The 13,493-nt window shown below is 42.8% G+C and overlaps 1 protein-coding gene across 1 annotated transcript in view; it reads right to left on the bottom strand.

The window, feature by feature from the left end:
- Positions 1-171: 171 nt before the first annotated feature.
- Positions 172-13,493, bottom strand: part of cdk6 (cyclin dependent kinase 6) — a 32,331-nt gene continuing 19,009 nt past the window's right edge. The window contains exons 5-8 of the mRNA XM_070921266.1: positions 7,991-8,100; positions 1,687-1,737; positions 1,121-1,256; positions 172-917 (exon numbers count right to left, since the gene is read on the bottom strand). Coding sequence (XP_070777367.1) covers positions 765-917; positions 1,121-1,256; positions 1,687-1,737; positions 7,991-8,100 — 450 coding nt within the window. The 3' untranslated portion in view covers positions 172-764. The remainder of the gene's footprint in view (positions 918-1,120; positions 1,257-1,686; positions 1,738-7,990; positions 8,101-13,493) is intronic.

Genomic DNA, 13,493 nt, shown 5'->3' with positions numbered 1-13,493 from the left:
TTGTTGACACTGAAAATACCTCTTTAAAAGTCAAAGAGAAAACAAATCTCTACAAATGGATCTAAATGTGAAATTAAATAAATCTCTCTTAACTCTGACACATTTATCACTGGTGCAGCCAACTGCCAGCTACAACAAATGAATGCTATGCAAAGTCTGGTGTCGGTAGCATCATGTTGTAGTAATGTGTCTTTGCAGGGTAAAATAAATGCAGCAAAATACAGAAGAATCCTGGAGGAAAAAAACGAATGCTGCCATGTTGGGAGAAGACTTGTTTTCAAGCAGGACAACAACCTGCGAACTTCACCCTAAAGCTGCACAGGACTGTCTTCAAAAGGACAAATCACAAACCAGACCTCAATCCAATCAAGAATTTGTAGCAGAACTTGAAACCTGCTGTTCCGTCAAGCTCACCGTGCAACTTCACAAGAGTTTGAAGTCTTTTGCAAAGAAGAATGAAAACTGAGAGAAAACTGCAGTATCCAAACGCGCAAAGCTGATGATTCAGCCTTGAGACAAAACTGAGTCTCAAGGGGACTCGCTACTGAATACTTCTGTATCACTCACTTTGTGTTCTATATTCGTACTTAAATTACATCAGTTTCTAAAGATCTATTTTCACTTTCATCAGTGCCAAAAAAGCTTAATTAACACACTTTGATTTAACGCTGTAAAAACCATAAAACATGAATAACACCAAGGTGGGGTACGCAGAATACTTTTTATAAACACTGTATGGGATGATGAAGGGTGAAGGAGGACGGTCAGGCAGTCCTCTCCTCCATAGTGGGCTTGTTGCTGGGGATGGGCTGGGCCGCGTACACACTTCTACTGTGGCTGTCCACACTTTGAAAGTAGGGGTGGCTCAGCGCAGCAAAGGCCGATATCCTCCTGGAGGGGTTGAAGGCGAGGAATTGCTGCAAAGGAGGGAGGAGAAAAAGAAGAGGATGAGACAGACTAATAAATAAAGTACATAGGAATATTAGTCAGTTAATTTATAACCGCAACATTATGATATAAAGAATGTATGGTTAGATTTCTTGGTTTTGAGAAAATGGTAAATCACAAGTACTGTGTGATGAATTTGGATTGGTTTGGACAGAGGACTCGTACTACCCACCATTAAGAGGGCCCGTCCTTGCTCGTCCATGTCTGGAACCAAGTCCTCTATTGGCTTAGGGGGCCGGGGGGTGAAGGCACTCTGTGGTAGGGCCACTTCCTGGGGCCAGTCTTCTACTGAAGGTACCCCAACAACACTGTGGGATGATAATTCACTCATTCATCCTTCACCATCAGCAATCACAGCCTCTCTGCCAGTTTATATATTTGTTAAAGTCATCCCAGGACAGTTTTCCTGCGTGTCTGTTAGAGAGCACTGGAGGGATGGTGCTAATGATATTCACTCAAGCAGAGCAGTATAACCTAATCTGGGAGGTTCTTCGGCCATATGCAGGATAACAGGTTAAATGACGGAAACATGGAAGGTATCTGCACACTGGATTTAAGTTTCCAAAATTTTATTTTACTGACTTAGACTGATTTCGACTGACAGCCAAACAAAGTTTTGACAGCTTTAATCCAGTGTCCTGGATACTCTCCATTTTCCCAGGATGCACATTCATTCTCAAGAAAATATAACATATAGGACCTCAGAAGCTGTAACAGGAAACAGCCAATAATACTCACTCAAAAATCTTTCCCAGCTGATCAACATCTGAGTTTCCCCGAAATAGCGGTCTGGGAAAGAGAAAATAAACACTGTTTAGTTTGACTGCGGCTGCTTAAACATTTACGTGAGTCAAACTAATTCACATATTGTGCTGCACAGAAAGCACGTAGATATAGGAAAAGGTTAAAAGTGTAAAGCATTAATAATGTTCTTATTGACCTACTTTAGAGCCCTGGTGCTCTCTATGCCACAGTAAACTGCAGACGAACAGCCCTAAGATATAAGCTATTGGCTCAAGGCATAGAGGAATGTGTGACTCTGATGCGAGCGTTTGAAGTAGCCACACACTCGCTCCATCTCATGTAGTCAGGATTGTGAAGCAGTGTTGGTAGTACCACTGAGGAGGGGAGGGAGGGAGGGATGAAAGGAGGGAGGAGAGCGGCAGCAGGGCTGCTGGTGGTTCCTGTGGCTTTGGGCCGTCTTTGGATGCCCGTGGGCGGCCATGCCTGCTCTGGCACCCGCACAAATTCCAGTAGTCATCATCAGCACAAGCCCGCCGGCCGCCGCACAGGACAGAAAAAGCCTATTTATCCCTTGTGTGTGTGTGTGTGTGTGCTTTTGCTCTCTCTCTCTCTCTCTCTCTCTCTCTCTCTCTCTCTGTGTGTGAATGTGTGTAGGAAAGTGGGAGGGAGAGGCGTGTGAAAGCAAAGTTGGATTATTCTAACAGAGAAAGAGGTATGGGAACTAGACCTTCCTGCTGAAGTTCCTCTGAAAGGAAATGAGGAGGTGTTGCTGTCAAAGAGAGGACTTTCTTCTAACAACGGCATGACTTTTCGAATAAATAAGATTACTTTTGTAAATGTTCTCCTTCCAACATTACTGTATGAAATGCACTGGGGTCAGCGAGGTTGAAAGCTTTTTTTGTTATATTCTACTTGTTTAAGATGATCAGTCACCAGCAGATGTCAACGTAATGCAGGATATTGTCACATAGGTGTGCTTGTATGCATGTGTGTATGCATTCTGTATCCAGGCCTCAACACAGTTCAAGTGCACCCCACTTAGCTGAAGTCAACAGACTGGCTAGCCACCATGTGCTCCCTGCGTTTTCCCACTTGCAGGAAGCTTTGCATAGCTCAACACCCACACTTTCCTACAGACTCAGACACTGGGAAATTAGTCACACAGGGGTATTTTGCACATTTTTACAGTGACAGCAAACTTTGTCACATGCTTTGGTTCGGAAGTGGAATTGAGATTGAGTTTGTTTCAATTATTCACAACTGGCATCCTTAACTAATGGATGTCCCAGTGTTTTACTCTTGAACCTCTGCTTTAAACATCTGACTTCGAAAGAGGATCACACCACATGTACAGGTCTTTCGGGGTAAAGCACTGCGCTGAGGTTTGAAAGCCATTTAAGATCAGACCAAACCAGTTCTGACTGTTGCAAAAGAAGAAGAAGAAAAAAATCACCTACAGCAAAGTCATCGTGCCAAAACAAGTAGGGCTGATAATTCCAAGAGGTCCATTTTTAAACCTGGAGTGGTTTGTTGGTTTGTTAGAGTGGGATAACTGGATTCACATAGAGCCGGCCACTGGCATGCACACACAGTCAACAGTCGATTTTGCACACACTCAAGCAAGCACACACATAAGGGTGTAGAAATGCACACATGCGCGCGCAAAAGGGATTGTTCCCCACTTTGAGATTAGCATGTGCACATACATATGCACACACACAAACGGGTGACAGTGAAAGGAGGACTGAGACTGGGTTGGGACAGGCAGCTGAGTCACGCTTCCTTTAGTGCCAACACGGCTCTGTCCCTCATTCCACTGAGACAACCTCTGGAATGTGTGTGTGCATGTTTGCACGTGAGAGCGTCAATCTGTCTGGGTGGGAAACGGAGAGAGAAAAATGGAGTGTGTGCTTGAGAGCGGCTTCTTCATGTGTTACAGCTGGTGTCAGAGTGAACTCAGCACAAGTCCGTGCTGAGTTTGGACGCACTGTATGTCAGAGTGTGTGTTTGTGTAACGCACAAACACCCGTGCATATAAGGCTGCGTGTTTGAGGATTTATCAATCGAGTTCCAAACTGTGAGAAAGTCAACACGGATGTGGGGCCTCTCCCGGACCATTAACACAACGCGTTCAACCTTTTCGATTGGAGGAATGTCAACAAGCAGGCGCTCTCTCCCCCATTCACTTGAACCATGACTCACACCGACACTATCCCAGCCATGCAGATGCAGACTTGCATGATATTTGTTCAAATTCCTTTGATAACAAGTTCCCAACTATTTTAGCTACAGTGGATGGTCATTAAAAAAATCTTTTACAATGGCATGTTTGATGATGAAAGTGGAGAGAGGAGAGGAAGGTGCCTGGGGGGAAAAACCTTTGAAGTTTCATGAGTCATAAAAAAAAAATGTTTTGAAGGTTGGATTTGCACTTTTCTGACTTGCAGCATAAGGTGACAGGGTGAATTGGGGTTGTTGTTGCTGCTCAGTGGGGCTCTGACACGGGGAACACAATTTTCCAAGGTAATGCTTGTTTTGCCCAACAAATAGTCCAAAATCAAGATAAATTCAATTTACAAGAACAAAAAAAACAAATGAAAGCAGGAAGTCCTCTCATTTGAGAAGAAGGAACCAGCAAATAAATGACATTTTTGCAAGATTAATTAAACTAATCAATCGACTAATTGTGCAGACCAGATTTCTAAGCTCATGTAGTCAATCATTCCCAGAAAAGGGCATTCAGTCTAGGTACCAACTATTCTCAAAGGCAATTAATCCACCAGTGGGGATGTCTGGTTCATTCTACCTGAGCTGTCAACGATTATAATCTCCAATTCAACAACACTGCAAACCAATAAACTGTGCTTTCTCATCTTCTCTTGTTCTGCACTTTCCTTCAATCACGCTTTCTCTTGCCTTCTTTCACTGCTTCTCCCAGGTGCCCTTTAATCTCTAACAGGTGGCCTTTTAAAAAGCCATCTTAATCACCTGCAGAGAGCGAGAGAGGGACACAGAGAGAGACAGAGCGAGAGAGAGAGAGAGTGTATGTTCTGTTCATGGCCATCAAAGGGCTCTGCCTTGCCTTCCGCCTTAAGGCAAAGTTGGATAGGTGCCAGATTGTGAAAACACACACATATACACACCAAAGCTTTTTACAGCTTATTGTGTCAGGGTGAGAGAAGAAGTACCTTAACCTAGACAACACACACACACACAGCTCACTGTTATCAGACAAGGACTGCCAAACTCAGACTGTGCCTGCTTTTAAAAGGAACACTACATGGAACAAGGACAGACCTCTTTTGCACACAATACACACATGTTACTGTTATTTTGTTGATTCTTGGTTATTTGGCAGTATGATGCTCACTTACGCATGCAAATACAAATGCTTTGGTGCAGGTTTAAACATTAGAAAAGTTATGCAGACATGAAATGCACTTCAACTTCATGCTGTTCACGATGTGTTAACACATGTTGAGAATGGCAGAAAGAACATCCAATTGCAATTCACCTCAATGAGTAAAAGGCTTGACTGAGGTGCAAACGTGATTGTGAATACATTAACTCTTTAACCAGCAGCCTATCCTCCATCCAAACTTTACCCAACAGCGAAATGCCTCACACATGCGAGGGCTATAATCTCAACTGCAAATCTGAATGATTTCCAGTTCATAATACTAATCAGATACGTTTTCATACCTGGCTTCTTAAACATCCACGTCAAACTTCAGGACCACAACATTTCCACGGAGTCTGAAAACTGAAATCTTATCCTGGCGTATTTCAGATGTTGCTGTCACATCCAAGTAGGGCTGCAACTAATGATTGTTTTCATTATGGATTCATCTGCTGATTGTTTTCTTCATTCATTGATTTATTGTTTGGTCTAAAAAAATGTCAGGAGGTAGACAAAGAAAAGCAGCAAATTTTCACAACTGAGAGGAAAGTTTTGAAAAGTAATTGACTGATTAATTGACTAAGGTTTTCAGCTCTAATCCAAAGATGAATACAGAAAAAAAAAGTCAACAAAGTCGTCGAAAGAAATGGTGGGCAACAAAGACAGCTCACTGAGCACCTGAGAAGACTGTATCAGTAAGAGTAGTACTGATGTTTTCACTCAGACAGAAAGAAATGTCAGAAATGATTGTCCTTCACCCTCCCCTCTGTTAGCCCGTCCTAATGTATGTGAAAACATCTAAAGTATATGCCGTCTGGCACGATGAAAAACAGTCCCGTCACCGTTTTTATAGCAGGATACCAAATGAAGAAACATGCACAAGATGCACTAACACTGTTTAAAAAGGACAGTTTGGAGTGGGGACAGACGGAAGAAAAATGGATAACTATCTAGCAGCTCGTGGCATCATTTTTATAAAAGATAATTCCTCATGTGGTGTTTTGCTGATGGTTGTCTCTCATAGGTGTCAGAGGCCATAGCATTTGATCTGCAAAGTTGTTACACTCATCAAACTATTCAGTGACCCCCTACGACCCTGTATGGCAGCATCTTCCTTCATTATGTTTCTCCACTCACACTTTCTACACCCTGTGCCACCCTTTGCCACTAGAGCCTATATATTCCACGTGCAGAGCGTGGGTCGTTGTGTGTGGCTGTGCATGTTGGGGTGTAAGGACGGTTGGGGAAGGAAGCATAAATTACAGGCAGTGCTGCTCCTCCTGGCACAGTGCCCTACCTCAGAAAGACTGTTCTTATCTACTCCGAAGCACACCACTACAGGCTGGCTAGACCCCAGTTCACTGTTGGTGACAAGACACAGCTCTATACCTTCTATGGCACATAAATATTAATGTTAGATCGGTGCTATGATGATAAAATATGACTTGTGCCCTGGAAAGGTCTTTTTTCCTTCCATGGGCAGGCAGTTGGACCTTTTTTTTATAGAAATGGTCCGTTATTAGCTTGGCTCTCTAGTGTGTGAAGTTCGTTAGACCACAAACTGACGAATACCTATACCAAGAAGCCGAATCTTGACTTGCATGCTGCAACCACAGCAGACAGCCTGTCATTACTGTAATGGTTTGATAAGCTAACTGAAATGTGATTGCTGACTGCTCACAACGCATCTGACAGGTGTCATTTAAGAAAAAGATGACAAGTAACACCCAAATAACTGATTCTCTAACGATGGTGGCTGATTTTTCTGTGGGAACTGAGTGAAATTAAACAGGTAATGCAGAGAAATATAAAATTATCTTCTCTGAGGAATTCTTTTAGTATCAACCAACATTCAAGTGATCATCAGCCATAGATATGGGGCATCTCTTCACACTGTTCTCACGCAAACCGTAAAAACACTTCATAGGAAAGAAGAGACGACTTTTAGTGATACTAGCTCCATATGGAGACCTAGTCACAAGCATGTGAGCATGTGAATGTGTTTATACGCAGTATGTGAACATCCCTGTAGGTCACAGATCATAATCTGTTGTTTTAACAGTAAATGTGGTAAACTCATCAGTACATGGGGCCGTTTTCCACTGAATGCCCTCCAATGGCTCCTATAATGCATATAATAACCTGACCAGTGACACCAGTGAGTAACACATGATTAAACCCAACCATCAGATGATTGAACTAACTAGTGGTTCTAAACTGACTTCAGTTTAAAACCTTCCCTTAGCTTAGCTTGCATGTAGCAAAGATATTGTGCTGATGCAGGTCAGCGAGTGTGTGACCGTTTCTGTGCAAACATTTCAACACAGTCAAGTTGTCAGTCGCTGAGGTGCCAAGTGTTTAATGTGATTTTAATGTGAAAGCAGCACAGTGAAGGAAGAGGACACAACAGTGCATGAATGGGGGAATAATGTGAATAATGAAATAATGAGGAGTGAATAGTGGTAGCCTTCCAGACCTAATTGCTGCCCACATTTCTATTGTTTTCACTAATTCAAACAGGTCTGGTGTCATTGAGGGATGTTTCACTTTTAACAAGTGAGCCAATCAGATCTTTCTAGGAGTGATTAAGAATGAACGTTGTCGTACTGCACCAGAGCCAGAAAAGCGGCAAAATTGACAGAAAAATGCAACAAGCATAAATAAGATTGACTTAGCTGTACAGGTTGTTGCAAGTCGACCTACAGAAATAACTTAAAATCTGCATATTTCTTCAATCGACATGAAAAATGTTACCTGCTCTTAGCAATTGCTACTGCAGTCTCTTTTATTCATTATGCTAGAGTAGTGGTGTTTTATTATCCCACTACGTACTTACACAGTATGAAGGGTTTCAGACAACAGATCTTTAGTGGGTTCTGTGTTCTCTGCAGCTCTCACCTTCTCCTGAACATCTCAGCGAAGATGCAGCCGACGCTCCACAGGTCGACTGGCGTGGCGTAACTGGACTGGAGCAGCACCTCTGGAGCTCGGTACCACAATGTCACCACCTACACACACACACGCAGAAAATAAGGTCAAAAAAACAAAGACACACAGTCACAAATCATGTAGTTTTACCTGCCAGCCTCACTGAGTAAATGTCACCATCTTGGAGGGGGGGGGGGGGGGGGTGTCATGCTCACACTTTCTCTCACACACACACACACAGGGTTAATACTGCTCTGCCTCATCTTAGGCTTACGTAAGACATGAAATCATATCTGGCAGGACACGTCTCCCTGCTCCCGTTTTGGTGTACCCACATCACACAGTCTTTCCACAGCAATCCACCAGGGACACACAATACTGTACATACATGTGTGTATATATGTGCAGTAGTAGCCATTTCAATCATAAACAATACAATATTTCACTGTATTAAACCTGGCACATGTCTTGTGTATATGGAGTGATAATGGGCTGACTATCACTGATATTAACCACCACACCCAACCCCCTTCCCTCCTGCCGAAATAGAGGAAAAAAAAAACTCACTTCCTGTCTTGCATCAAGCAACCCTGCACCCACCTGAGGTATAACGGCAGCCATTTTGTACCACTTCACACTAAGCATGGTTTCCAAATTTGTCCCTGTAACTCTATTGGGATCTCTGAGTGTGTGTGTGTGTGTGTGTGTGTGTGTGTGTGTGTGTGTGTGTGTGTGTGTGTGTGTGTGTGTGTGTGTGTCCGTAGCCTGCAGGAAAGCAGCAGCATTGTTAACAGCTACAGTAGGGAAAGCCTCCAGACAAAACTCAGTGACCCCTAGTAAGAGAGTGGACTGGTTCCAGGTGCTTTCCTAAACTCCAGATTTTTCCAACAGCTTTTGGCTGCTGTTCCCCCCTCAGGCACTGCAGAGTGCTTATCGGGATCTTAGAGTCTGAGGCGAATGTTTGTAAGCAAAAAGAGTGCGGTGTCACCTAGATATCTTTATTAGCTGGCTTGGACTCTCTGCGGGAGTACTTGGAAACGATACCGAGCTTTTAGATGTTGCCCACGTGCCTGTATGTGTAATAAGAGAGCAATGATCTTCGAAGGATGTAGATAGCCAAATATGAACTATTAAAAAGTGAATCAGGTCCTTGCTAATAATGTGCTCAAGTGCCCCCTGAAGAAGAAAGAAGAAATGAAGAAGAAATGTTGTCCAAAAGTCTATAAACCACATTTCTTTCACTCCCTGTACTTCAGTGAGCGCTCTTGTTCGTCCTTGGCTAATTTAACTTGTTTTTTAGCCATGCTAGCGATGTGGATCAATGGATGTCGATCTGTCGGTCCACCACTTTGTACCAGACTAAAATAAATAAAATAAAATATTAGCTAATGATTGGATGGATTGCTATAAAATTTGATACAGGCATTCATGTTACCCAGACAATCCCACAGCCTTTGACTACCCCCCCCCCACCCCAACTTTTCCTCTTGCACCACCAAGACGTTCACATTTGTAGTTCATAAATATCATAACAACTATTGTGTGAATTGCTGTGAGTTCTGTTACAGGTATTTGTCACTCTCAGAGGATAAATTCAGTTGATTTTGGCGATCCCTTAACTTTCCCTCTGGGGCCGTCATCAGGTCAAAATGTCCTTTAGTCTAATACTTATACCCAATACCTGCAAAACTGATGACATTCACATTAGCAAATGTTAGCACGCTAACAAACTAAGATGATGCACCTGGTAAACATTACCTGCTAAACATCAGCATGTTGGTGCTCTCACTGTGTGCATATTAGCATGCTGATGTTAGCATTTAGCTCAAAGCACCACTGTGTCCAAGTGCAGCCTCACAGAGCATGGCTGTCTTTTAAGTATATAAAAACAGTGAGTTTCAGTCATTTTCCTATTGTAGTATAGTTTGCAACTGGCTGCCTTAACAGTTATCCAGTAAACAAATTATATTTTTTAGTAATGTGTAAGAATTTGATATGCCACTGGTGACAAAGAAAACATTTTCCTGCAGAATATCCTTGTCTATTACAACCACGTCCTGTAATGTGACAATGGTTTAAGTTCCATTCAGAAAGGTCATTTTAGTTACAAAGCTGCAGGGCAATATTTCAATACCTACCTGCCCCTGCCCATAATAAGAATTGCATTTGAAAGGGGCATTATTCATTGTAGCATGAGAGGAAGTCTTGGATATCCTAGACAAACTCACAAAGTGACCAAACATTACCCTGAGCTGGAATTCTTAAGCAAGGCAGTCAACAGAGACTGATAAGAGGAATAAAAAGTTCAGTCACATTTTTCTTCTAAACTGAATGACACTATTAATAGAGCCGGGGGCTGTATTTTGCAGATGTGTGATACTTTCTCATCTCCTGCTTGCTACTTCAGTGGAAATAGGGAGGAAGTTGAGGCTAGTTGGCTGAGATGTGTCGGCTGAGCCACGTGACCAAAAACGAGACATATACTGAGAATGAACAGACTGACTGGAAGGGTCATTAAGGTTTTTAGAACAGTGAAACCTCAAAGAAAAACATGAATGGAAGTTGCTAAGCTGCTCATGTAATCAGACAACAAAATGCCATTGATGTTTTTTCAACATAGGAAAATTCATGACTGCATTGCTTTCATTTGTGTCAGAATTATTTCTAACTTTCTTTGATTTTAACTTTAAAGTTTTCTGCAAGTGTTCAGCCTTATATCTAGTTAGATCATGTCACATCTCCATGTCCCTCCTACCAACCTACCAAGACACGGCATTACTAAAGCCATCAGACACCCAAACACAGGTTGTTGTTTTAAAATGTGGATGGATGCACAAGTGACAAATGGCCCTATCAATATCTTCCTGTAACTCTTGCAGCTGCAGGCTCAAATGCATGTGACTTCAGACTACTGCATGGAGCTTGTAGCCCTGCAGAGTCAAACGTCAGGGCCTGTAAGAACACATACACACACACATAGAGCCTTCTAGGAAGAACCACAGACCTAGAGCTTGGCGTATATCCGCCTCAGTGCAATACAGAGTTATTCGAAAACCTGGCCACAACAGCAGATTAAGGCATATACATAACACATGCACGCACTCACAGATACACCGGATGATAGGTGCTTTAAGGCTTATTGCAATCTGAAATCACACCCTGACTACTTGCACTGTAGGAAGCCGTTTTCATAGCCATGTATCTGTGACAAGGTGGTCTGTCTTTGCATTAAAGGATATGACTGCCAGTTTTCTATATTTTTCTGTCTAGTCAATAAAAAACAACAATGCATTAGTCCGTCTCGCAATACTTTTACCACTTCCCTACTCTGTCTGTGACACCCAACCCCAAGCCAGTTTGTTCCTACTCTGGACAATTTATTTTTTAATTATGGTCACAAATATATACTTTCATTTTTTTTAAAAGGCAAAGTAATTGCCTAATCCAGCTGGGTACAGCAGGTTACATTGAGCACTTGTTGGGGACTATTTTTTTGCTTTAGATTAATACACATTTGTTGTGCTAGTATTTATAGCTCCAGGACTACAATGGCCATCGTAATAAAAGGAACATTTCATCCAGTGCAACTATATCAGGCTGCAGCTACACAGGCAATATTTTTATTATGATCAATTCATCCTTGGTTGACAAAACATAGAATATCACCAGACTTAAAATACCCTAGTGGTTTACACAGTCATTTTCTGCACCCATCCTCTCACACCAGTTAAGCATTTATGAACAAAGCCTTTTTTTGATGTAGTATACTGCCATTGTGTATTGTGCCTAATGCCTGTTACTCTCAAATGATTGACTCTCTGCCCCGCAAAATGGTTCATCTCAAACCTCAGATTCAGAGTTTCAGGGTGCTCATTTTCATTTCCAAACAAACAGTCCACTGTCTGCACTGCTTTCCACTCAGCAATCCTCCTCACCCTTTCTCACTACCTCCTCCCTCTCTCCTTGTTCCTTTCTCCATGAAATGCCTCTCTTTCTCTGTCTCTTTCTGTAAGCCTATGAGTCTGTAAAACACATGTCTGAGGTGCAGTAAAGTCTACATACGACAGTTGGAGAGCCTGTAATATCCTTGAATGCATTTTGATCACACACTGTTTCACGCTCTGCAAGAAATACTCAAATGTCTCTGTATTAAGTCTCAAATCTGTTATGCTAAATATATCAAAACTATTGCTCTGACAAAGGAACTTCTGAGTCATGGCCTAAACACACAACTTAATAACCGTTTTCATGGAGATGATTATAACAACACATACTGTTGTAAAAAGAAAAAAGGACATTCCCCGATTCTGAGCTTTTTTTTTTGTCCTTTCCCTTCCTCTTCTTCCGACCACGTTTGCATTCCTTCTTCCGTAGTCTCTTTCTCACCCTTCTCATTCTCTGTTCTGCTTCACATATCCCTTCATTACCTCCTGCTCCAAGTCCTCTGTGCAGGCTGCATGAAAGCAGAGATACAGACGCATACAGTATGTAGGACAATCAGACAGAGAAAGTGAGTCAGCCCTTAACTGTGCAATACAGTGTTTCGCTCTTAGGTCAGCTGCTTTGCATTTTCAATCTGTCTCTCTGCCTATCTGACACCCGTCTTCCCTTCCGCATGGTAACAGAAAAGCCAGAGGAGGTCAGATAAAGCAGAGGGAGAAAAAAAGAGAGAGAGTGAGAGACAGAGTGAGTGTGTGAGCCTGACTCCAGATTAAAGGACAACATTCTGGAAATTCCTCTCTGCTGAGAGCATCCTCCTCCTCCCCCTCACCACCACCACCACCACCACTATCCTCCTCAGGCCTCACTGCTGCTCTCTGCTCCCCGCTCCGCTTCAAGGAGGAAATGGCTTCTCCTGCCCCCGAGGACCTCCAGACCTCCTGGGCTGGACCTCCAAGCCTGTCTGACTTGCAACATCCGAACCTGTGCCACCAGCACACTGTGCATACGCAGCGGAGGGATATGACAATAGGGTGCATGCATGTGAGTGCGGGGGTGTTTGGTTTGTGTTATGTGTGAGTACTTGCACGTGACTAAGTGAGCACCTGCTTTTGTCTGGATTCACGTGCTTCAGCGCCAAGTGCTTTTGTGTGTGTCTGCAAACGTATGCAAGTTATCTTCAGCATGTGTTCGATGTTTAAAGGATAATTCCGGTTTATTACGACTTGGGTCTTTTCATAGAGTTGGCCATCATCCCTTTGGGTAACAAAACACTGTACTAACCAAGGTAAAAGGTACCATGTGGAGATTTTGACTGCTAGCAATGCTATGGAGCGATGGTTTTATGAGTGGGCACCCATTTTGTTTTGATTGGACACAAAAATAAGGACACACACAAGCAAGCATGAGGGTGACAATACACTTTGCTGCTGCCAGTTTCATATTATTCCACTGATCCACAGTTGCCGGCGGTAATATGAGAAGAAATAGGTAGGTGGACAGGTTAGTTGTTTCCTGCTGCTTCCAGTCTTTG

This window comes from Enoplosus armatus, chromosome 16 (genome assembly GCF_043641665.1).
Source record: "Enoplosus armatus isolate fEnoArm2 chromosome 16, fEnoArm2.hap1, whole genome shotgun sequence".
NCBI classification, from domain to species: Eukaryota; Metazoa; Chordata; class Actinopteri; order Centrarchiformes; family Enoplosidae; genus Enoplosus; species Enoplosus armatus.
This window is presented reverse-complemented; position numbering and strand designations above follow the sequence as displayed.